Consider the following 24,431-nt stretch of genomic DNA (forward strand, 5'->3'; position numbering starts at 1 on the left):
AGCCTCTTTTCACATTTGTAAAATAAGAAAACACTGAACTCCTAGGGTTGTTGTGAAGATAAGATACCACAGGTAAAAAAGCATCTAGTACCAACCTGATGTGGCCTATTGCTCCTCTCCCTCATACTCTTGCTGCTTTTTGGATTTTTTTAAAAAATTTTTTTGGCTGCGTTGGATCTTCGTTGCTGTGCGTGGGCTTTCTCTAGTTGCGTCGAGCGGGGGCTACCCTTTGTTGCGGTGTGCAGGCTTCTCATTGCAGTGGCGTCTCTTGTTGTGGAGCACTGGCTCTAGGTGCCCGGGCTTCAATAGTTGTGGCACACGGGCTCAGTAGTTGTGGCTTGTGGGCTCTAGAGCACAGGCTCAGTAGTTGTGGTGCACGGGCTTAGTTGCTCTGTGGCATGTGGGATCTTCCCAGACCGGGGATACAACCCGTGTTCTCTGCATTGGCAGGCGGATTCTTAACCACTGCGCCACCAGGGAAGTCCCTGCTTTTTGAATTTTTAAGATATAGGGTCAGAGTAAGCCACAAGGGCTTTAAAATGCCTAGTGGTGGTTGCTTGCAAGAGCCTAATTAGAACCTTTTGTCCCTAAAATTCTCCCCCCTCTATTGGCAAAATTTCCACCATCTGGATTTCACTTTGTGGTGTAAGGCTTTGAACCTTGTTAAAAATCACACTGCGTCAAATGGTGTGGCCCTATTACCAGCCCTTCGGGCGTGGTCTGGTAATAGGTTTGGTTCCGGCAGTAAAGCGAGGAGGTGAGCACGTTCCTGGCTTAAGAAAACCTCCGGGCTCTGGTAGCCAGCGACTCGGCGGGGCGGCCGGGCGGCCAGGCGGAAGGGTAAGCCTCCGTCCGCTCCGCTCCGCCCCGTCCCGGCCGAGTAGCCCCGCCCCCTCGCCGCCCCGCTTCTCCCGCCGCACCGGGCAATCCTGGTTGGTGGTGCCCCGCGGTCGGCTCCGGGAGCGGGAAGCATGCGCGGCGACTGGGAACTGGGCGCCGCGGCTGGAGGCCCGCTGCTGCTGTGCGCCGCGCTGCTGGCCGTGGGCTGCGCACTGGGTCTGCGCCTGGGCCGCGGGCTGGGGGCTGCGGACCGCGGGGCGCTAGCCTGGCTCTGCTTCGACGCCCTGGTGCACTTCGCGCTGGTAAGTGTGGTCGCCTCGGCATCGAAAACGCGGGCGGACGCCGCCTCTCTTGGGACCCTTCCCTCCCTCGTCCCAGAGAGTTTCCAGAAAACGACATGGACGACTCGGCCGCCCCGTCCCCTGTGGCGGGAGACCCGGGAAACCTGTGGAGGCCGCGGTGCCCGTGGCCTTTGGCCAGATACTACACCTCTCCGAGGTCCCAAGTCTGTAAAAAGAGAGCGTAGCCTCCCTATGGTGCCAATTCCTCTACCAAAGAAAAAACAAAAAATCAGAAAACCGTGAAAATTGTTATTCGTGTACGGTGTTGTTAGTCGGTTTGTAAACTACAGAAAGGCCTGGCTTCCTTAACATCTTATCCTGCACATAAATGTTGAACGTAATTGAGAGAGTTTTTGAATGCCCCAGAGGGAGCAGGGAGAGGTGATGAGGCGTGCTGGGCCCTGGACCAAAACCAGCCCCCCGCCCCGCAATAGTAATCACCATTTGTTGGGTGACGACTGTATGCAGGCACAGTACTGTGTTTAAAATTTCTGACCTATGAACACCCCGTAAGGTACTTGTTATTGTCCCCATTTTACAGAGGAGAAAACGGGCCCTGCAAAGTTAGGTGACTTTATAGTGCCACACAACTGGCATGATTCAGAGTCAGGTTTAGTCTGGCTCCAAAGCTTGCACTTTCTTTCACGCCAGGCTTTAGGAAATATATCCTTAAAAGTTCAACTCACTTTATAAATGGCCAGGACGGTTGTATTTAAGGGATTCTATTGAAAATGCCCCCATCCCTGTGCACGCACTTCTTATTTTAAAGCTTTGTTTAAAATTATGCCACAATATCTTTTTTTGCAAATTTGACCTTGCTTAAATCTAGGCAAACCTATAGCTAATGTGAAGCCAGAGTCTATACAATCCATCCTCCTTGGCAGCTGCGGATTCAACCAGTGGAGAATAGAAAATACCAGAAAGAAAAAAAAAAATCTAGAAATTTCCAAAAAGCAAAACTTGCATTTGCCACCCTCACAACCTACTTCCCCGCAGCTATTTACATAGCGTTTCCATTGTGTGAGGCATTAAAGGTAAGCTAGAGAGGACTTAAAATATAAGGGAGGATGTCAGGTTCTATGCAAATACTACTTCATTTTTACCTTAGGGACTGGAGCATTTGCGGATTTTGGTATCCCCAGGGGTCCTGGAAGCAATCCACCTGAGGATACTGAAGGAGAGATGGAGTATTGAGAAAGAAAGAGAAAGCAAAGTTTTGGATAATCATCTAGGGCTATAGATGTTTATCCGTTGGATATGTGCACATACCAGATGTTGCTGGAATGATGAAATTCCTTCTTTCCTAATAGTCAACTTGTGGAGATAACAGACAGTAAATACTTCCCTTAACTCCTTTATTTATAGAATTGATTTTTAAGCTGTCAGTGAACACAAGGTGTCCCAAAGAACAGGGGCAGTGAAGCAGGTTGCTAGGCCCACTTAAGAGAGTATTATATTTTAGACACACAAAAAAGTTATAAAAACACTAAAACATATATGTATTCCACCTGGTTTAAAATTAATTCTACTTTTCACTCACAGACTGTGACAGGTAGCACTACACACATCTCCATTTGTGGCAACTTGAGGTGTAGCCCCATGGGTGGAATCATTGCTCCACTCTCCCCCATCCTTGTTCTAAAGGAAATGCCTCCCTGCCCCCACCCACGACCCCATCTTGTGCCGTTTACCTGTCCCAGCTGCAGAACATCCCACTGTTTGCACCATATCTTAGTTCTTTAATTCTAAAATGCACATTTTTTTGCATGTTGCAACAATGAATGACATAACCACTGTGGCTTCTTTTGTTGATATTTTATGTCTCTGAGATTGGGATATATCTTACAATTGATGAAGAAATATGATAAATAAAAACAGGCCCGTTAATATTGGCTGGTTAAATTTACTATTTACACACTATTTCAACCAGCATCTTGGTACACAAGTCTTAGAGATTGGTGAGAAGGCACTTGACTAAGTGGTTGAGGCCTGCAAGACAAATGCATGTCCGTATTATCTTTGGGATAATTGGGCGTTCGTTGCAAGAATACCTAGAAATGTGGCAGGAGCTAAGATTGGAATGTAGAGTCTGGAGGAGATCTGAAACCACAACTCACTTGTTCCCACTAGAACCTAAGCTGCTTCTCCTCACCCCTTTTGCCTTTACTTCTCAAATAGAGAAGATGTTTGGGTTTGTTGGCCGCCATCAAATGCAGAGCTCCCCTATTGGACAGAGTTTCAGGCCAAGCATTCCCAGAGGTAGTTCACCTCCCAGATGTCCAGCCAGACTGTGGTTATTCGGGGCTGCAGAACTGACCTTCAGTTTAGTCAGCTATGGCCAAGATGAAGGTCTGGTTCGTTTCTCATCTGGTAGGAGCCATGGTGACATACGTGAGGAAATCAATGGCATGGCTCACCATCCCTCAAAAGTTGGCAATAGGCATTTCTTGCACTGGTGCTTCATGGGTTTTCCCTCATCTGCGATCTAAGTATAGCATTCTAGGCATGGCCAGAGCCTGGAAGCAGGATGTGTACCCCTATGTTTGGGAAACATCTGGAAGTCCAGATTGATTAGAGCACAAGATTTACATAGGGTAAGATTCCAGCAACATCTCTCCAACTGACAAACATCTACAGACCTAGATGATTATTGAAAACTTTGCTTTCTCTTTCTTTCTCAATACTATAATCCTCCTTTGGTATGCATGGTAGGTTGCTTCCATGACCCCTGAGGATACAAAAATCCTCAAATTCTCAAGTCCCTTATATAAAGTGGGAGGACAGGCAGGAAAGGGAACTTGAATGACAGGTAAGACTTGGAGTTTTATTCTGTGGTAGGAAGCCATTGAAGGGTTTCAAGCAAGGAAGTATGGCCAAAGTAGATCTTGCAAAAGATAGTTTGGTGGTGGTATAAGTCAAACTGTAAGGGGTCTGAGGTTTTACCCTTCTTACAAGTTAAACAAGTTAGCCTGTTTGATTCCCCAAGCTCCACAGGGCAATACAGTGAGGGCCAGATGATACCTGCGCATGCTGGGGGTGCATTACAGGAGAAAACCCCCAAATTAGGCTCCTTTCTTATATGGAGCTGCTGGTGACCTGCTCGTACTTCTCTCTGGAGAGAGACTGTATCTTTACTCAGGCATGAAAACAGATCTTCTCTGGGGAAGAGGAGGCAAGGTCTTTTTCTCAGGAGGGAGATGTCTCTAAGCTCTACTTCCCTGGAATGTCTCCTTACATAAATATTCTTAAATTATGTGTAAATGCCTGTGCTCAGACATCCCAGACAGTGCAGGACTAGGAGATAGTCAAGGAGAATTGTCTCCCAACAGGTGCAGGGTGGATTGGAAAGGACAGTTCAGGGGCAAGAAGATCAGCTAAAAGCAATTGCAGTATTTTAGGAGTGAGAAGAAAGAGCTGAGCTAAGGTGATGGTGGAAGTTAAAACGGGGAGGAAAGATAAATACAAGAGACTTTGCAGGGGAGAATTTTGTAAGTCAAATTGACCCCTTTTACATTGTGGGTGGAGATGATCTTGGAGTTTAGAACCTGGCCGACATGGATAATGTTGATAACGTTAACAAAGAGACATGGATAATGTTGATAACGTTAACAAAGACAGGAAAGTCGGATTTTAGAACTGTGAATCTGGGGCTGGGGGTGTGGTTGAGGGGAAATGGCCAGAGGCATTGAAAATGTAAGACCTGTTGGGAAAACAGGGCAGAATAGAGAGTTGGAAGTTCTTCATTGCCTTGGAGGAGACAACAGGAAGCCCTGGGGATGAGTGACTTCTGAGTAAGAGAAAACAGAAAGGTGAAAAGGCTGAGGGATGACAGCAGAGTCTTTTAAAATGTCTGCATTGAACAATCAAGGAGAGGAAGATCAGGAAGTGGAGAAAGTGGGAAAGACCAAGAACAGGATAGTGCTGGGTCCTGGGACCCAAGGGAGGGAATTTCAAGATCCCTGTTAAATGTGCAGCACCATTTAAAAAATTAAAATTTAACATTTAAAAAAAGGTGAAGACTGAGCCAGGGCCTCTGGGACCAGCCATCAGGAAGTCAGTGGTAGAGTAGTATTGCTTAAATGGAGGAACCAGGAGCCAGAGGCAGGGGCTTAGCAGGTAGGATAGAGAAGAAGTGGAGGCTGCATATGCAAGACCTTCAGGAGATTTGGTGATGGGAGCAAGGAGAGTGTAGGAAGGCACCGGCTTAAAGAAAAATGGACAATCTAAGGGTTTTGAGTTTTATTCAGGGACCTTACTGAAGACTATGGGCCAGGAGACAACCTCTTGGGAGCTCTGAGGAAACTACTCCCAAAAGATGGGGGAGAAACCAGCTTGTTTATGGTTTTTGGCTCGGGAATACGTGCAGTCAGCCTACATCTTGGTAAAAGATCACTGCTAGTCGCAAAGAGCAGATATCTCCAGTTAATGATATCAGTGCTTTTCCATGTACAGGAAGATGCAAGGATCTGGCTTTTAAAAATTCTTCCTGAGATATGCGTCTAACTACCTATGGGGCCTGTTTTTCTGAAGCACAGAGTGTCTCACCCTGTCTTTCATCCCAAGTTCCTCTCAGGGTGCGTCAGCGACTGCAGTGGCTATTGACTTAATTCTTGTAGGGCTGGGAGCTCAGCAACACCCTTTGTTCTTCTTTGTTTACAAAGGAAAGCTCAAAAGACAGGCAGGGGCAGGCAAGAGACTCTGGGTTTAAGATGGGAAAGTCTGAGCCTGTTTGTGAGCAGGAGCCTGGTCAAGGGGAGAGTGAAGGGCAGAGGCGTGTGCGCACAGACACCGTGTGCTGCCTGGCCCCGTGAACTGACCTCCAGCAGAGCTGCGTCTGCCTGAGTCTACCACTTGTCCTCTGCTCAAGCCCCTTGACTAGTCATTCCCACCTTTTCATCACTGTGGAGCACAACTTGGGCTTGTCCGTCAGGGTGCAGGGCAGTTGTCACAGCAAATCTGGGCTGGGTAGTCTCTCCATTCATTCTGCCTTAACACCCACGGGCAGTCTTTCTTCAAGAAATCCTGAGGCTGCTTAAGTCCCTATTGATTTGTGTATTTTGGACATTACCCTTTTCCATTTAACATCACCATCTGTTCTTCGCCTTCCACCACAATAACTTCAGCCTCCGACCTTGGGACTTTCTAAAAATGTCTTCCTCCTCCTACTTCACCATGAGGTCTGAAGTTGCCTTTTATTTCACCGTCTGTTACTGGCTCCTGTTTTCCTTTCCTTTTTTGGCATCGTCATCTTCATCAGTTCTACTCTAAGCTAGATATCCTCTCTGGTAAATGAATTTATAGTCCTTGTGCTCTTTGGTGAGCCTGGTGAATCACAGTTAGTTTAGGTGTGTATTAATGGTAAATGTTTATTATGGTTAATTTTATGTGTCAGCTTGACTGGGCCATGGGGTATCAAAAAAGATATTTTTTAACATCTTTATTGCAGTATAATTGCTTTACAATGGTGTGTTAGTTTCTGCTTTATAGCAAAGTGAATCAGTTATACATATATCCCCATATCTCTTCCCTCTTGTTTCTCCCTCCCTCCCACCCTCCCTATCCCACCCTCCCTATCCCACCCTCCCTATCCCACCCCTGTAGGTGGTCACAAAGCACCGAGCAGATCTCCCTGTGCTATGCGACTGCTTCCCACTAGCTATCTATTTTACATTTGGTAGTGTATATATATCCATGCCACTCTCTCACTTTGTGCCAACTTACCCTTCCCCCTCCCTGTATCCTCCAGTCCATTCTCTAGTAGGTCTGTGTCTTTATTCCCGTCTTGCCCCTAGGTTCTTCATGACCATTTTCTTTTTCTTTTTCTTTTTCTTTTTTTTTTTTTTTTTTTTTTTGCGGTACGCGGGCCTCTCACTGTTGTGGCCTCTCCCGTTGCGGAGCACAGGCTCCGGATGCGTAGGCTCAGCGGCCATGGCTCACGGGCCCAGCCGCTCCGCGGCATGTGGGATCTTCCCGGACCAGGGCACGAACCCGTGTCCCCTACATCGGCAGGCGGACTCTCAACCACTGCGCCACCAGGGAAGCCCCTCATTGTAGTTTTGATTTGCATTTTTCTAATGATTAATGATGTTGAGCATTCTTTCATGTGTTTGTTGGCCGTCTGTATATCTTCTTTGGAGAAATGTCTATTAAGATCTTTTGCCCATTTTTGGATTGGGTTGTTTGTTTTTTTGATATTGAGCTGCATGAGCCGCTTGTAAATTTTGGAGATTAATCCTTTGTCAGTTGCTTCATTTGAAAATATTTTCTCCCATTCTGAGGGTTGTCTTTTCGTCTTGTTTATCATTTCCTTTGCTGTGCAAAAGCTTTTAAGTTTCATTAGGTCCCATTTGTTTATTTTTATTTCCCTTTCTTTAGGAGGTGGGTCAAAAAGGATCTTGCTGTGATTTATGTCAAAGAGTGTTCTACCTGTGTTTTCCTCTAAGAGTTTTATAGTGTCTGGCCTTACATTTAGGTCTTAAATCCATTTTGAATTTATTTTAGTGTATGGTGTTAGGGGGTGTTCTAATTTCATTCTTTTACATGTAGCTGTCCAGTTTTCCCAGCATCACTTATTGAAGAGGATGTCTTTTCTCCACTGTATATTCTTGCCTCCTTTATCAAAGATAAGTTGACCATATGTGCGTGGGTTTATCTCTGGGATTTCTATCCTGTTCCATTGATCTATATTTCAGTTTTTGTGCCAGTGCCATACTATCTTGATTACTGTAGCTTTGTAGTATAGTCTGAAGTTAGGGAGCCTGATTCCTCCAGCTGCGTTTTTCTTTCTCAAGATTGCTTTGGCTATTCAGGGTCTTTTGTGTTTCCATACAAATTGTGAAACTTTTTGTTCTAGTTCTGTGAAAAATGCCAGTGGTAGCTTGATAGAGATTGTATTGAATCTGTAGATTGCTTTGCGTAGTAGAGTCATTTTCACACTGTTAATCCTTCCAATCCAAGAACATGGTATATCTCTCCGTTTGTATCATCTTTAATTTCTTTCACCAGTGTCTTATAATTTTCTGCATACAGGTCTTTTGTCTCCTTAGTTAGGTTTATTTCTAGATATTTTATTCTTTTTGTTGCAATGGTAAATGGTAGTGTTTTCTTAATTTCACTTTCAGATTTTTCATCATTAGTGCATAGGAATTGAAGAGATTTCTGTGCATTAATTTTGTATCCTGCTACTTTACCAAATTCATTGATTAGCTCTAGTAGTTTTCTGGTAGCATCTTTAGGATTCTCTATGTATAGTATCATGTCATCTGCAAACAGTGACAGCTTTATTTCTTCTTTTCCGATTTGGATTCCTTTTATTTCTCTTTCTTCTCTGATTGCTGTGGCTAAAACTTCTAAAACTATGTTGAATAATAGTGGTGAGAGTGGGCAACCTTGTCTTGTTCCTGATCTTAGTGGAAATGATTTCATTTTTTCACCATTGAGGACGATGTTGGCTGTGGGTTTGTCATATATGGCCTTTATTATGTTGCGGTAAGTTCCCTCTGTGCCTACTTTCTGGAGGGTTTTTATCATAAATGGGTGTTGAATTTTGTCGAAAGCTTTCTCTGCATCTATTGAGATGATCATATGGTTTTTCTCCTTCAATTTGTTAATATGGTGTATCACATTTATTGATTTGCGTATATTGAAGAATCCTTGCATTCCTGGGATAAACCCCACTTGATCATGGTGTGTGATCCTTTTAATGTGTGGTTGGATTCTGTTTGCTAGTATTTTGTTGAGGATTTTTGCATCTATGTTCATCAGTGATATTGGCCTATAGTTTTCTTTTTTTGTGACATCTTTGTCTGGTTTTGGTATCAGGGTGATGGTGGCCTCATAGAGTGAGTTTGGGAGTGTTCCTCCCTCTGCTATATTTTGGAAGAGTTTGAGGATAGGTGTTAGCTCTTCTCTAAATGTTTGATAGAATTCTCCTGTGAAACCATCTGGTCCTGGGTGTTGTTTGTTGGAAGATTTTTAATCACAGTCTCAATTTCAGTGCTTGTGATTGATCTGTTCATATTTTCTATTTTGTCCTGGTTCAGTCTTGGAAGGTTGTGCATTTCTAAGAATTTGTCCATTTCTTCCAGGTTGTCCATTTTATTGGCATAGAGTTGCTTGTAGTAATCTCTCATGATCCTTTGTATTTCTGCAGTGTCAGTTGTTACTTCTCCTTTTTCATTTCTAATTCTATTGATTTGAGTCTTCTCCCTTTTTTTCCTGATGAGTCTGGCTAATGGTTTATCAATTTTGTTTTTCTTCTCAAAGAACCGGCTTTTAGTTTTATTGAGCTTTGCTATCGTTTCCTTCATTTCTTTTTCATTTATTTCTGATCTGATCTTTATGATTTCTTTCCTTCTGCTAACTTTGGGGGGTTTTTGTTCTTCTTTCTCTAATTGCTTGAGGTGTAAGTTTAGGTTGTTTATTTGAGATGTTTCTTGTTTCTTAAGGTAGGATTGTATTTCTATAAACTTCCCTCTTAGAACTGCTTTTGCTGCATCCCATAGGTTTTGGGTCGTCGTGTTTTCGTTGTCATTTGTTTCTAGGTATTTTTTGATTTCCTCTTTGATTTCTTCAGTGATCTCTTGGTTATTAACTAGTGTATTGTTTATCCTCCATGTGTTTGTATTTTTTACAGATTTTTTCCTGTAATTGATAGCTAGTCTCATAGCGTTGCGGTCAGAAAAGATATTTGATACGATTTCAATTTTCTTAAATTTACCAAGGCTTGATTTGTGACCCAAGATATGCTCTATCTTAGAGAATGTTCCATGAGCACTTGAGAGGAAAGTGTATTCTGTTGTTTTCGGATGGAATGTCTTATAAATATCAATTAAGTCCATCTTGTTTAATGTATCATTTAAAGCTTGTGTTTCCTTATTTATTTTCATCTTTGATGATCTGTCCATTGGTGAAAGTGGGGTGGTTAAAGTCCCCTACTATGATTATGTTACTGTCCATTTCCCCTTTTATTGTTAGTATTTGCCTTATGTATTGAGGTGCTCCTATATTGGGTGCATAAATATTTCCAATTGTTATATCTTCTTCTTGGATTCATCCCTTGATCATTATGTAGTGTCCTTCTTTGTCTCTTGTAATAGTCTTTGTTTTAAAGTCTGTTTTATCTGATATGAGTATTGCTACTCCAGCTTTCTTTTGATTTCCATTTGTGTGGAATATCTTTTTCCATTGCCTCACTTTCAGTCTGTATGTGTCCCTAGGTCTGAAGTTGGTCTCTTGTAGACAGCATATATATGGGTCTTGTTTTTTTATTCGTTCAGCCAGTCTATGTCTTTTGGTAGGAACATTTAATCCATTTACATTTAAGGTAATTATCGATATGTGTGTTCCTATTACCATTTTCTTAATTGTTTTGGGTTTGTTATTGTAGGTCTTTTCCTTCTCTTGTGTTTCCTGCCTAGAGAAGTTCCTTTAGCATTTGTTGTAAAGCTGGTTTGGTGATGCTGAATTCTCTTAGCTTTTGCTTGTCTGTAAAGGTTTTAATTTCTCCGTCAAATCTGAATGAGATCCTTGCTGGGTAGAGTAATCTTGGTTGTAGGTTTTTCCCCTTCATCACTTTAATTATGTCCTGCCACTCCCTTCTCGCAGAGTTTCTGCTGAAAGATCAGCTGTTAACCTTATGGGGATTCCCTTGTGTGTTATTTGTTGTTTTTCCCTTGCTGCTTTTAACATGTTTTCTTTGTATTAAATTTTTGATAGTTTGATTAATATGTATCTTGATGTGTTTCTCCTTGGATTTATGCTGTATGGGACTCTCTATGCTTCCTGGACTTGATTAACTATTTCCTTTCCCATATTAGGGAAGTTTTCGACTATAATCTCCTCAAATATTTTCTCAGTCCCTTTCTTTTTCTCTTCTTCTTCTGGGACCCACATAATTCAAATGTTGGTGTGTTTAATATTGTCCCAGAGGTCTCTGAGACTGTCCTCAGTTCTTTTCATTCTTTTTTCTTTATTCTGCTCTGCAATAGTTATTTCCACTATTTTATCTTCCAGGTCACTTATCCGTTCTTCTGCCTTAGTTATTCTGCTATTGACTCCTTCTGGAGAATTTTTTTTTTTTTTTTTTTGTGGTACGCGGGCCTCTTACTGTTGTGGCCTCTTCCGTTGCGGAGCACAGGCTCTGGATGCACAGGCTCAGTGGCCATGGCTCACGAGCCCAGCTGCTCCATGGCATGTGGGATCTTCCTGGACCGGGGCACGAACACGTGTCCCCTGTATCGGCAGGTGGACTCTCAACCACTGCGCCACCAGGGAAGCCCCTACTAGAGAATTTTTAATTTCCTTTATTGTGTTGCTCATCACTGTTTGTTTGCTCTTTCGTTCTTCTAGGTCCTTGTTAAACGTTTCTTGTATTTTCTCCATTCTCTTTCCAAGATTTTGGATCATCTGTACTACCATTATTCTGAATTCTTTTTCAGGTAGACTGCCTATTTCCTCTTCATTTGTTAGGTCTGGTGGGTTTTTACCTTGTTCCTTCATCTGCTGTGTGTTTCTCTGTCTTCTCATTTTGCTTAACTTACTGTGTTTGGGGTCCCCTTTTTGCAGGCTGCAGGTTCATAGTTCCTGTTGTTTTTGGTGTCTGTCCCCAGTGGCTAAGGTTTGTTCAGTGGGTTGTGTAGGCTTCCTGGTGGAGGGGACTAGTGCCTGTGTTCTGATGGATGAGGCTGGATCTTGTCTTTCTGGTGGGCAGGACCACATCTTGTGGTGTGTTTTGGGGTGTCTGTGGCCTTGTTATGATTTTAGGCAGCCTCTCTGCTAATAGGTGTGGTTGTGTTCCTGTCTTGCTGGTTGTTTGGCATCGGGTGTCCAGCACTGTAGCTTGTTGGTCGTTGAGTGGAGCTGGGTCTTAGCATTGAGATGGAGATCTCTGGGAGGTTTTCACCATTTGATATTACGTGGAGCCGGGAGGTCACTTGTGGACCAATGTCCTGAACTTGGCTCTCCCACCTCAGAGGCACAGCCCTGATGCCTGGCTGGAGCCCCAAGAGCCTGTCATACACATGGCTCAGAATAAAAGGGAGAGAGAAAAAAAAAGAATGAAAGAAAGAAGAAAATAAAATAAAATAGTTATTAAAAAAAATTATTAAAATTTTTTTTAAAGTAATAAAAAAAAAGAGGGCTTCCCTGGTGGCGCAGTGGTTGAGAGTCTGCCTTCTGATGTAGGGGATGCGGGTTCATGCCCCAGTCTAGGAGGATCCCACATGCTGCAGAGCAGCTGGGCCCATGAGCCATGGCTGCTGAGCCTGCGTGTCCAGAGCCTGTGGTCCGCGGCGGGAGAGACCACAGCAGTGAGAGGCCCGCATACCGCAAAAGAAAAAAAAAAAAGGAGGAGAAGGAAAGAAAGAAAGAAAGAAGAGAGCCATCAACCAAAAAACAAATCCACCAATGATAACAAGCGCTAAAAACTATACTAAAAAAACAGACAAACAAAAAAATAATGGACAGAACCCTAGGTAAAAGCAGAGCTATACAGACAAAATCACACACAGAAGCATACGCATACACACTCACAAAAAGAGAAAAAGGGAAATATATATGTGTGTGTATATATATATATATATATATACACATATATATATATATCTCGTTGCTCCCAAAGTCCACCTCCTCAATTTGGGATGATTCGTTGTCTATTCAGGTAATCCACAGATGCAGGTACATCACGCTGATTGTGGAGATTTAATGTGCTGCTTCTGAGGCTGCTGGGAGGGATTTCCCTTTCTCTGTTTGCACAGCTCCTGGGGTTCAGCTTTGGATTTGGCCCCGCCTCTGCGTGTAGGTCGCCGGAGGGCGTCTGTTCTTCGCTCAGACAGGACGGGGTTAAAGGAGCAGCTGATTCGGGGGCTCTGGCTCACTCAGGCCTGGGGGAGGGAGGGGCACGGAGTGCGGGGCGAGCATGCGGCGGCAGAGGCAACATGACATTGCACCAGCCTGAGGCGCGCCGTGCGTTCTCCCGGGGAAGTTGTCCCTGGATCCCAGGACCCTGGCAGTGGCGGGCTGCACAGGCTCCCAGGAGGGGAGATGTGGATAGTGACCTGTGCTCGCACACAGGCTTCTTGGTGGTGGCAGGAGCCACCTTAGCGTCTCATGCCCGTCTCTGGGGTCCTCGCTGATAGCTGTGGCTCGCGCACGTCTCTGGAGCTCCTTTACGCGGCGTTCTTAATCCTCTCTCCTCGCGTTCCAGGAAACAAAGAGGGAAGAAAAAGTCTCTTGTCTCTTCGGCAGCTCCAGACTTTTTCCCGGACTCCCTCTCAGCCAGCCGGGGCGCCGCCAACCCCAGTCCTCTCCCTGCGTCTGACCGAAGCCCGAGCCTCAGCTCCTAGCCTCCACCCGCCCCGGCGGGTGAGCAGACAAGCCTCTCGGGCTGGTGAGTGCTGGTTGGCACCGATCCTCTGTGCGGGAATCTCTCCGCCTTGCCCTCCGCACCCCTGTTGCTGCGCTGTCCTCCATGGCTCCGAAGCTTCCCCCCTGGCCCCCCCACCATCTCCCCCAGTGAAGGGCCTTCCTAGTGTGTGGAAACCTTTCCTCCTTCACAGCTCCCTCCCAGAGGTGCAGGACCCGTCCCTATTCTTTGGTCTCTGTTTTTTCTTTTTTCTTTTGCCCTACCCAGGTACGTGGGGAGTTTCTTGCCTTTGGGGAGGTCTGAGGTCTTCTGCCAGCGTTCAGTAAGTGTTCTGTAGGAGTTGTTCCACATAGATGTGTTTCTGATGTATTTGTGGGGAGGAAGGTGATCTCCACGTCTTACTCGTCTGCCATCTTCAAGCTCCTCGGTACCCAGATATTATGACAAACGTTTTTCTGGGTGTTTCTGTGAGGGTGTTTTTGGATGAGGTTAGTATTTAAATTGGTAGAGTAAAGCAGAGTGCCCTCCCTAACATGGGTGGGCTTCATCCCATCAATTGAAGGCCTGACTAGAACAAAAATCTGGCCTTTCCTCAAGTCAGCAAGAAATCCTTCTGCCTGACTATCTTCAAACTGGGACCTTGGCTTTGTACTGCCCTTGGACTTGAACTGAAAAAATGGCTTTTCCTAGGTCTCAAGCCTGCTGGCCTTCAGACTAGATCGCCACCATTGGTTCTCCCTGTTCTCAGGCCTCTGGACTTAGAACTACATTAGCTTTCTTGGGTCTCTAGCTTGTTGACGACTCACCCTGCAGATGGTGGGACTTGTCAGCCTTCATAATTGCATAAGCCAGTCCCTTATGATAAATCTCTTTAGATAGATAGATAGATCTAGGTAGATAGATAGACCTATATATACATACAGATTTAGATATAGATATAATCTCCCAGTGGTTCTGTTTCTCTGGAGAACCTTAGTATAAACTTAGAAATGGTGCCTAATTAAAAGCCTAGGGAATGGCACCCATAATGACCCACTGTCCATTATTTAGGGTGTGGGTAGACAGCCCTTGTACTTCTGCAGACCAAAATTCAGTCTGTTTTCTAACATCATGAAGAAGGATGTTCCTTAGCAATAGGGATAGCTGTCTGTGTAGCCACATCTCAGAAATGATGTATTTTTCCGTTGTTCCTCATTTCCACAAAATTTGAGTGCCTGCTGGGGTACTTGCGTCTTGCTGTGCTAGATGTAAACAAAATGGATGGCCCTTGTCCTCTCAGAGCTTATGGAATAGCAGAGTTTTTCTCCTATTGTTTCATTTGGAGAATAATAGTTACTAATATCACTCTCAATGTGAAACCCATATGAGAAATTTCTTTCACAGATAAGTGCTAGGAGAAGCTTAATTTCTCCTAAAAAACAATTGGTCTATTTCTCTCTGAAGCAAGAGCAATATAAATGTTTCTCCTTTTCACTTTGGCTGCTTGGAAGCTCAGAATCACATTAAGCTCTATAATAACAACAAAAGATGGTCTGCATATAGACATTCTTATAGACCCTGATCCAAATTCAGGGTAAATTATGTATATTTTACCATTTAATGAATTTTTTTTGTTGTAATTGACCTAAAATCTTTTGTATAAGGAAGAAGTATGTAAATACTTCAAAAAATTTTAATGCAAGTAAAATTTATTTCCTTTGAAATGGAAAAGATACTCTAGGGAAATATCTTTTTTCCTTTATAACACTGAGCACAGTTTGTAGCTATTTTGTCTTCCTCTGTCTCTAGTACCTGGCATGTTTGCCTGGTTTGTAGGAGCTATTATGGAATATTTGTTAATATTGAATGAATGGAAGAATGATTCTATCCTTTCAATTTATAGCAGTATCAGTCATTTACATTTTAAGCCTCAAATTGCTCAGATATCTAAAATATCAGTTCTTTTTCTATGTCAGACAGTCTTTTAAAACAAAATTTATTTAAATCGTATATTCCCACAATCATTGCAAAACATAACATTTATATATCTAAAAGGAGGAAAAAGATAAAATTGCCTAGAGATAATTATTGTTAGTATTCTTAATAGTCTTCCAGGGACTTCCCTGGTGGTCCAGTGGGTAAGACTCCGTGCTCCCAATGCAGGGGACCCAGGTTTGATCCCTGGTTGGGGGAACTAGATCCCGTGTGCATGCCGCAACTAAGAGTTTGCATGCCACGACTAAAAAACAAACAAACAAAAAGCTCCCACATGCCACGACAAAGATACCATGTGCAGCAAGTAAGACCCAGCACAGCCTAGATAAATAGATAGATAAATAAATAATCTTCCAGAATTTATATGAAAACATATATCCAGATAAATATATTTTTCAGAATTCTGTTTACAAAAATGGGATCATATTATTCATTCTTTGTTACTTTTTTCATTTAACTATGTCCAGTGACCATACAGATCAGTCTATTGAACTACCTCATAATTTTAAATACCTGCATAGGATTCCATTATACTTTATGTGTAATCTGTTTAACCGATCCCTAATTGTTGGACTTACAGGCTCTTCCCAGTTGCTGGCAATTATACAGAATGCTCTCTGTACATTTTCATTCACTTGTCTTAAGTATTTACACAGGATGGATCCTGGAAGTAGAATTACTGACCCTAAGGGAAGCCAGTTTTTAAAGATTTCAAAAAGATGGTACCCATTTATATTCCCATCAGCTACTTTCTCACACTCATCCAGTACGAGGTATCAATATTGTATCAGATACCTCTTTTGCATCCTCTCGGATCTTCTTGGCTTCATCGGACCCTTGACAATATGCTCTAGTCCTGCCACCATGACAGCGACCAACTCCAGCTTCGTTGGGGCCCAGCCAGGCAGCACCTGCTCACACCTCCTGCCCCAGGCCCCTTGGATGCCACTCGGGTGTGAGATCCTGGGGACCCACTCAGCTCCCACACACCTACCCACAGGCTGAAACCTTTGACGGTGGTCTTTGGGAACTACAGGATAAATTCTTCTTCCATCCTCCCCCAAGATGAACTCCCCAAAGAAGCAGTAGTTCATAAAATCTCTAGAAAAATGTAAGGTTGAGACATCAGTTAGCTTGTTACTAAGCAGCCTTACTGAGTTACTAATCCCTGTAATGCACCCTCATAACTGATTCATCCTTCTCCTTTGTCCCATTTCCCATTTCCCCTCCTCTGCCTCCTTGGGATAGCAATCCCCATAATAGTAGTAGAACATATCATGATACTTTCTGGGGGACCCGGGTCAAAATATCCTTTTCCCATAGAATGGATATACCATAATTGAACCAACCGTGCAACCTTCAGTTTTGGTTTTGTTTTTTTTTTAAATAACTTTATTTATTTATTTATTTTTGGCTGCATTGGGTCTTCATTGCTGTGTGCGGGCTTTCTCTAGTTCTGGGCTTCTCATTGCGGTGGCTTCTCTTGTTGTGGAGCACAGGCTTCAGGCACAGAGGCTCAGTAGTTGTGGCTTGTGGGCTCTAGAGTGCAGGCTCAGTAGTTGTGGCGCATGAGCTTAGCTGCTCCATGGCATGTGGGATCTTCCTGGACCAGGGCTCGAACCCGTGTTCCCTGCATTGGCAGGCGGATTCTTAACCACTCCACCACCAAGGAAGCCCAGGGGTTTTTTTTGGTTTTGTTTTTTGCTCCTAAAAACAAACAAGAAAGTACAATAAACACTCTTGAACAGATGTCTTTTCTTCTGTAGGACAAATTTCAAACCTGAGATTCAAGTCAAGAAGTATGTCTAAGGAGATATAAGTTTTTCTACCACAAAATGTGTCGTGTAAGAAATAGCTCATCTTTCTTTTATCAAAAATTTTAAAAGGTAAATATGTGAAGTGATGGGCGTGTTAACTAACTCGATTATGGGAATCCTTTTACAATTATATCAAACATTCACATTATAGACTTTAAATATCTTACAATTTTATTTGTCAATTATACCTTAATCAAGCTGGAAAAAAAAGAAAATAAATTGAATTGGCAACCTCCTGTCCTGCCTGGGAGTGGGAAATAAATTTGACCTCAGTTATTAGGGGTCTTCTCTCTTTTGCAGAGTCTCATGAGAACGCAGGAGACTTACATGATTCCCAGAAAAAAAGGAGTACCTAGTCTTTGCTCCATCCTCATCACAGCTGATACCCTCAGTGCCTGAGCCTCATGTTTTCTTGAGGGAGGGCAGCTCTGCTGTTCTGTACCAGGCTTTGGGACAGGAATCTGGGGCTGAGTCCTGGGTCCACCTCCTATACCTTGTTTTTCTTTTTCTTTTTCTTGTGGCCATGCTGTGCAGCTTGTGGGATCTTAGCTCCCTGACCAGGAATCAAACCCTGGCCCTTCGGCTGTGAAAGCATGGAGTCCTAACCACTGGACTGCCAGGGAGTTCCCTATAGCCTGTTTTCCTATGAGGCTGTTCATCTTTTCCTTGTTGATCTGAAAGAGATAGACATATGTTAGTGCAAATAATTTTACGTTTAAATTATAAATGTATAATTTTACATTTTATTATACACTTTTCTTGGGGGGGAGCAAGAAAGTATCTCAACTTCATTTATTGAATAATCGATTCTTTCTCCACTTACTTGAAATTCCATTTTTATCATATGCTGAAATCTTTTATATGCATAGATATGTTTGGGATTTTTTAAATTTAGTTTTATTTTATGAATCTTTTGGTTTCAGTTCTGTTTCTTACCATTTTAGCATTATAGTCGTTTTTATTTTTTTTTTAATTTATTTATTTATTTTTATTTTTGGCTGCCTTGGGTCTTCATTGCTGCACGCAGGCTTTCTCTAGTTGCAGCGAGCTGGGGCTACTCTTTGTTGCAGTGTGTGAGCTTCTCATTGCGGTAGCTTCTCTTATTGTGGAGCACGGGCTCTAGGCGTGAGGGCTTCCGTAGTTGTGGCTCGCAGGCTCTAGAGCTCAGGCTCAGTAGTTGTGGCGCATGGGTTCAGTAGTTATGGTACACGGGCTTAGTTGCTCCGCGGCAGGTGGGATCTTCTCGGACCAAGGCTCAAACCCGTGTCCCCTGCATTGGCAGGCGGATTCTTAACCAGTGCACCACCAGGGAAGCCCCTATAGTGCTTTTGAATAGCCAACGAAGCGAACTCATCACCCTTTTTCAAACACGTTACTATATATCCTTCGAATTCATCACCATTTTTCAAGCATGTTACTATATATCCTTCCAGATGAACTTTAGATTCATTTTTCCAAGTTCTAAAATTAGGTATTTTGATTTGGGATTTTCTTCTTTTTTTTTCTTTTTTTTTTTTTGCTGTACGCGGGCCTCTCACTGCTGTGGCCCCTCGCGTTGCAGAGCACAGGCTCTGGACGCGCAGGCCCAGCGGCCATGGCTCACGGGCCCAGCCGCTCCGCGGCATGTGGGATCTTACCGAACTGGGGCACGAACCCGTGTCCCTTGCATCGGCAGGCGGACTCTCAACCACTGCACCACCAGGGAAGCCCTGGGATTTTCTTAAATGTATAGATTAATTTGAGATTAAATGATATCTTTGCAATACTGAGTCTCTTCTAAGAATTGAGTGGATCTCAATTTGTTTAAATAAATCTTCTGTGATAGTCTCTTAAAATTTACTTCTAAATATTTTATATTTTTATTGCTATTATGAGATTTTTCTCCTTTGTATTCTAACAGACTATTGTTGTGATAAGTGAAAATTACTGGGTTATATCTATATCTATATAGTAACCAGCCACTTTTCTAAATTCTCTTTTTCCCCCTCCAGCTTTATTGAGTTATAATTTATATACAATAAGATTCACCCATTTTGTATACGGTCTGATGAATTTTGGTGATTGTATAGAGTTATGCAACCAACCACCATCACAGTAACAGTATAGAACATTTTCATCACTTTTTGAAAGTCTTCTTATGCCCCTTTGTAGATGATCCCAGCCCTGACCTCTGGCCCCAGGAAACACTAATCTGATTTATTGTCACTAAAGTTTTGCCATTTCTAGAATTTCATATAAATGAAATCATACAGTATGTAGTCTTTCATTTAGCATGATCTGCTGCTGACTAGTATCCCAGCTATATCCCAATTTATTTATCCATTTACCAGTTAACATTTGGGTTGTTTCTAGTTTGGGGGCTGTTATAAATAATGCATCTGTGGGTATCTACTTCTAAGTCTTTGTGTGGGCATATATATTATTTCTCCTGTGTAAATGCCTACGAGTGGGATTCTTTAACTAGAGTAGAAGCTGCCAAACTCTTTTCCAAAGTGGCTCTACCATGTTCCATTCCCACCAGCAATACTTGAGCATTCCAGTTGCTCCACATTCTCACCAGCATTTAGTGTCTTAGTCTGCTAGGGTTGATATAACAAAAATATCACCGACTGGGTTGCTTAAACAACAGACATTTATTTCTCATGTTCTTGAGGCTGGGAAGTCCAGCCTCTACCCATATCCATGTGGGTTGAATATGGGTTGAATTGTGTCCCTACCAAAAAGACCCACGTTGGGGTCCTAACCCCCATGACCTCAGAATGTGGCCCTGTTGAGAGATCTGGTCTTTACAGGTGTAATTAACTTAAAGTGAAGTCATTAGAAAAAAAATGAGGTCATTAGCATGGTTCCTCACCTAATAACGACTGGTGTCTTTATAAAAGGGGGGAATTTGGAGGTAGGGACATATACACGGGGGGAACACTATGTGAACATGAAGGCATAGATCAGAGTGATGCTCCTACAAGCCAAGGAATGCCAGAGTTTGCCATCAAGCCCCTAGAAGGTGTAGAAGGAGGAGCATGGAACAGAGTCTCCCTTGCAGCCCTCGGAAGAAACCAACCCTGCTGACACCTTCATCCTGGACATCCAGGCTCCGGAACTGTGAGACAATAAGTATTTGTGGTTTTAAGCCACCCAGTTTGTGGTACTTTTCGGTGGCAGCCCAACCAAACGAATACACCATGTTTCCTAGTAACTTGAGTTCATTCATAATGTTGATTTGTTCTTGGCCTCTCCTGGCCTCTCCTGACCTCTCCTACATATTAATTTTCAGAGTCTGTTTGGATTCATTCCCTGTTTCTGAATCTGTGTTCCAGAGAGTAAGAGTTTCAGGAGCCCAGCTCCTCTGTGTCTGAGTGTGGCATTTTGGATAGGCTTCTTTGAAGGCCAGGCCCCAGCCTATGCGTTGTCTTCCTCCTCGTCCCTCCTGATCCTCTCATCCAATCACCTACAGCCAAAGGAGTGGCGGTCACAGTGTAGAACACGGTCCAGCCCATGGGAACTGGGGGCGGAGTCATGCTGGGCACAGCATGCATCGGGACCCACACATCTAAAGGAGCACCCAGGGACTTCCTGGCGGTCCAGTGGTTAAGACTCTGCACTTGCAATGCAGGGGATGCGGGTTCAATCCCCGATCAAGGAACTAAGATCCCACATGTCCCGTGGCCAAAAGATATTAAGAAAATAAAATAAAATAAAGGAATGCCCAGTACTGTGTGTGGAAGGGGAGAAAGCCGCCATAGTTGAGGCCTTTAGGAGCCAAGTAGGCCAGCCTCCCCCTTGTATAGGGATTTTACTGATAGTCCAGACAGATGTTGGGTCATCCACCCTTTGCTTGAAAACTTTGTCAGTGCCGTCTTTCCAAAATAGAATAGCTCTAGTTACAAGAAAATGTTTCCTTATGTTGAGCTAAAATTAGCCTCCTTGTGACTTCGACTTCTAGGGTCCTACTTGTGCCCTCTTGTGTAACCCAAGGGGAAGTTGAATCCCGGGTCTATGAAACAGCTCCACTGCTTCTCACGACATGTTTTCCTGGTGCTTCTCTGTCCTGTCACTCACCCTCACACACGCCACAGGCTGCCTTTCAAGGGCAGTGCTGGTTACGCAGGGCTGTTACAGAGGAGGTCTGACTGTTATTCAAGAAGCCTGGGGCAGAGTGGACAGGTGGGAAGAGTATGGCGTTTGGGGTCCAACGGTGCAGCTGGCCCAGCCATTTCCCACCTGTGAAACCTTGGGCAGCACCCCTTTCCCTGCTGAAAACCCTTTCTGTCATGCGGAGGGGAAGGAAGGACTATATGTGCATTATGGAATATATGTGCATTAAACGTGTGTGAGAAGTACAGGCTGAGGAGTCTGCAGAGCATGTACAGAAAAGTCAAGATTCTCACTACAGTGAGAATAGTAAAAATGTACAACTATTTATTTCATAGTTTGCTAAGACTCGTATTTTGCATTAAACCCTTTAGGCAGCAAAGAAAAATGAAAAGCGAAATGTATGTTTAAAAAAAAAGGAAGAAAGGACTTTTTTTTTCTGTCTTGGTTTCCTTATTGTGTTAATCCTTTCAGGCTGCTGTAACAAAATACCACAGACTGGGTGGCTTATAAACAACAGAAATTTATTTCTCACAGTTCTGGAGGCTGGAAGTCCGAGATCAGGACACCAGCATGGTCAGCTGAGAACCTGCTTCCTGGTTCATAGCTCGCACCTGGGTGGATGGGACTAGGGGTCTCTCAGGAGCCTCTTTTATAAGGCATTGATCCCATTCATGATGGTTCCACCCTCAAGGCTTAAGTACCTCCTAATACCATCATCTTTTGGGGGAAAGATTTCAACATGAATTTGGGGGCCATGTCTATAAAGTATGGAAATAATATTTTCTTCAAATGGTTATTATAGGATTAAATAAAGCTTTGTAATTTAGGGCCGTGCTTCTCAAACTTGACTGTGCATAGTAATCACCTGGGGATCATTTTATAATGTAGACTCTGACTCCATAGGTCTGGGATAGGGTCTGGGATCCTGCATTTGTCACAAGCTCCCAGGAGGTGCTCATGCTGTGGTTTGTGGACCACATTTGAATAGCAAGGATGTAGGGCACCGGCACAGTGCCTGGCGTTTAGCAGAGTTCAGTAAATGTTAATTCTTCCTCTGTCCCTTTTGTGACCCCTCCTCGCCATACCCTTTAGTTGGATTAACTTTTAATTTTCATCCCATCCCTATGTAATAATGTGGTAATACACATATCCAATTAAGATGAGGCTTGGAAGGTTTCAAATCTCTAAGAAGTAACAACTGCCTCAGCAGAGAAGGGTATATCCTTAAAACGGGAGAAATATTCTTTAAGTCCTAAATCAAACACTAAGCTGCTATGTTGTAGGAACAATAGGACTTGTGTGGCTGTATGATTCCTGAAGTACACAAAAGGGCCAGCATGGTCCATTGTTAATGTCAGGCGACAGCCCATCTGCTAGGACAGGTTCCGTCAAATGGAAGTCGTCATCTCATTAAGTGGATGACAGCTGGGCAGCATATATTTATGAAGTCACTAAAGCCTTGTCATTGAGGTACTGTAGGAGGCTGAAGCAGCTGATCCTTCCAGAAACAATGATGTATGCTGTTGCCATGATATGGAAAAATCAAGTCTGATTAGACGGAGGTTTTGTGAGTCAGATCAGAAAATGCTAATAAATTTTGACAGGATTTATGTACTGATTCTATTCTTATTCCACTTTTTTCTCCCACTCTTAATTCATGTTGCACTGTTTTTCTGGTTCTTCATCCAAATGCACCTTAAAAAAAAAAAACTTACAAATATATTTAAGTATAAGTTCAGCCTTTACAAATACAAACACAAATTACAAAACAGAAAATGTATGTTCTCTTTTATTTCTATAAAGCCTTTTTGCTGCTAAATTTTTCTTTAAGGGTGAAATGAGTAAACTGAGCATTCTCTACAAAGTGGTCGTTGAATTATAGATAGTAGAAGCTTGCCCAGCTCAAGCACCCTTTTTTTTTTAATCTGAGCTTTGACTTGTAGCTGTCTTAAAGTCTATAAAATCCTTTGTTAGAATTACATGTCTGGAATACCTTAAGTGAAAAATAGACTGACCTCTGTTACTTAATTTATTTGCCATGATACATTTTAGCTTTTAAGCTGATTTTGTTGGCAACTCAATTAGATAGGTATAGTTCGGTCACAATTTAGAGCATCTAGTATGAACTTTCCTATGTTTTTTAAACCAAAATTCCTGATACACAGAACTTAAAAAATTTTTAAGTCAATAAACATTGTGGAATTTTCCTCATCACCCTCTAGGTTAACAGTAGAAAAACTGATGGCAGGGAGAAAGTATTTTAAGTATTTGTAGCTACATAATAACATATACATGAAAAATTTCTTGAAGGCTACTGTGGAGCTCAACAATGGTATCTCATGAGGATGAGATTGGGGGTCAGGAGAGAGACTTTTACCTTTCACTTTATAGGCTTTCGTAATTTTTTTTTAACTTTCAGCATGTATCCCTTTAATAATTTTTACTAGTTAAAATAGTAAATGTACACCACTAGAAGGGATGTCAGAGAGTAAAGAAAAATCTGTTGGAAAGTTAGCATGCCGTGGGTGTTGGGAGCATCGACATTGGGTAGGACAGGTGAGCTGTGACAGGAAAAGGCCCTTATCAGCGTGATTTGCAAAAGCCCACTCTGCACAGCTTCTCTGCAGACTTAACTGGACAACAAGAGAGAATTCTCTCAGCGTGTCACCCAGAGCCAGACACCAGGGCTGGCATTTTGATGGCTGGTCGTTCACCAGAAGGGCATAGGTAATTTGAAAACGGAGTGTGAATAATGAGAGCTTTTTTCCCTTTCTTTTTTTGGTCATGACCATTGGCTCTCCTTACTTTTTATCCCTTTTGTGCAAGTGTCCGTGTGTCCGTGTACGTGTGTCTGTGTGTGTGTAGGACACTGTGGGGCTGGCAGAAGGTGAGCAGGTTTGCCCTGTGGTTTATTGAGGCTGGAGTAATCTGGAGACTCATAGCAGTGACTGTTGAAACACCGGTTTGTTTGATATTAAAGTGCATCCGAAGGGGAAAAGG

The 24,431-nt window shown here is 43.1% G+C and overlaps 1 protein-coding gene across 2 annotated transcripts in view; it reads left to right on the forward strand.

Annotated features, from left to right (window-relative positions):
- Positions 1-909: 909 nt before the first annotated feature.
- EBPL (EBP like) overlaps positions 910-24,431 on the forward strand; it is a 77,185-nt gene continuing 53,663 nt past the window's right edge. For both annotated transcript variants that reach the window (XM_060287840.1, XM_030882346.2), the window contains exon 1: positions 910-1,142. In XM_060287840.1, coding sequence (XP_060143823.1) covers positions 972-1,142 — 171 coding nt within the window. In that variant the 5' untranslated portion in view covers positions 910-971. The remainder of the gene's footprint in view (positions 1,143-24,431) is intronic.

The sequence above is a fragment of the Globicephala melas genome, chromosome 18, assembly GCF_963455315.2.
Source record: "Globicephala melas chromosome 18, mGloMel1.2, whole genome shotgun sequence".
NCBI classification, from domain to species: Eukaryota; Metazoa; Chordata; class Mammalia; order Artiodactyla; family Delphinidae; genus Globicephala; species Globicephala melas.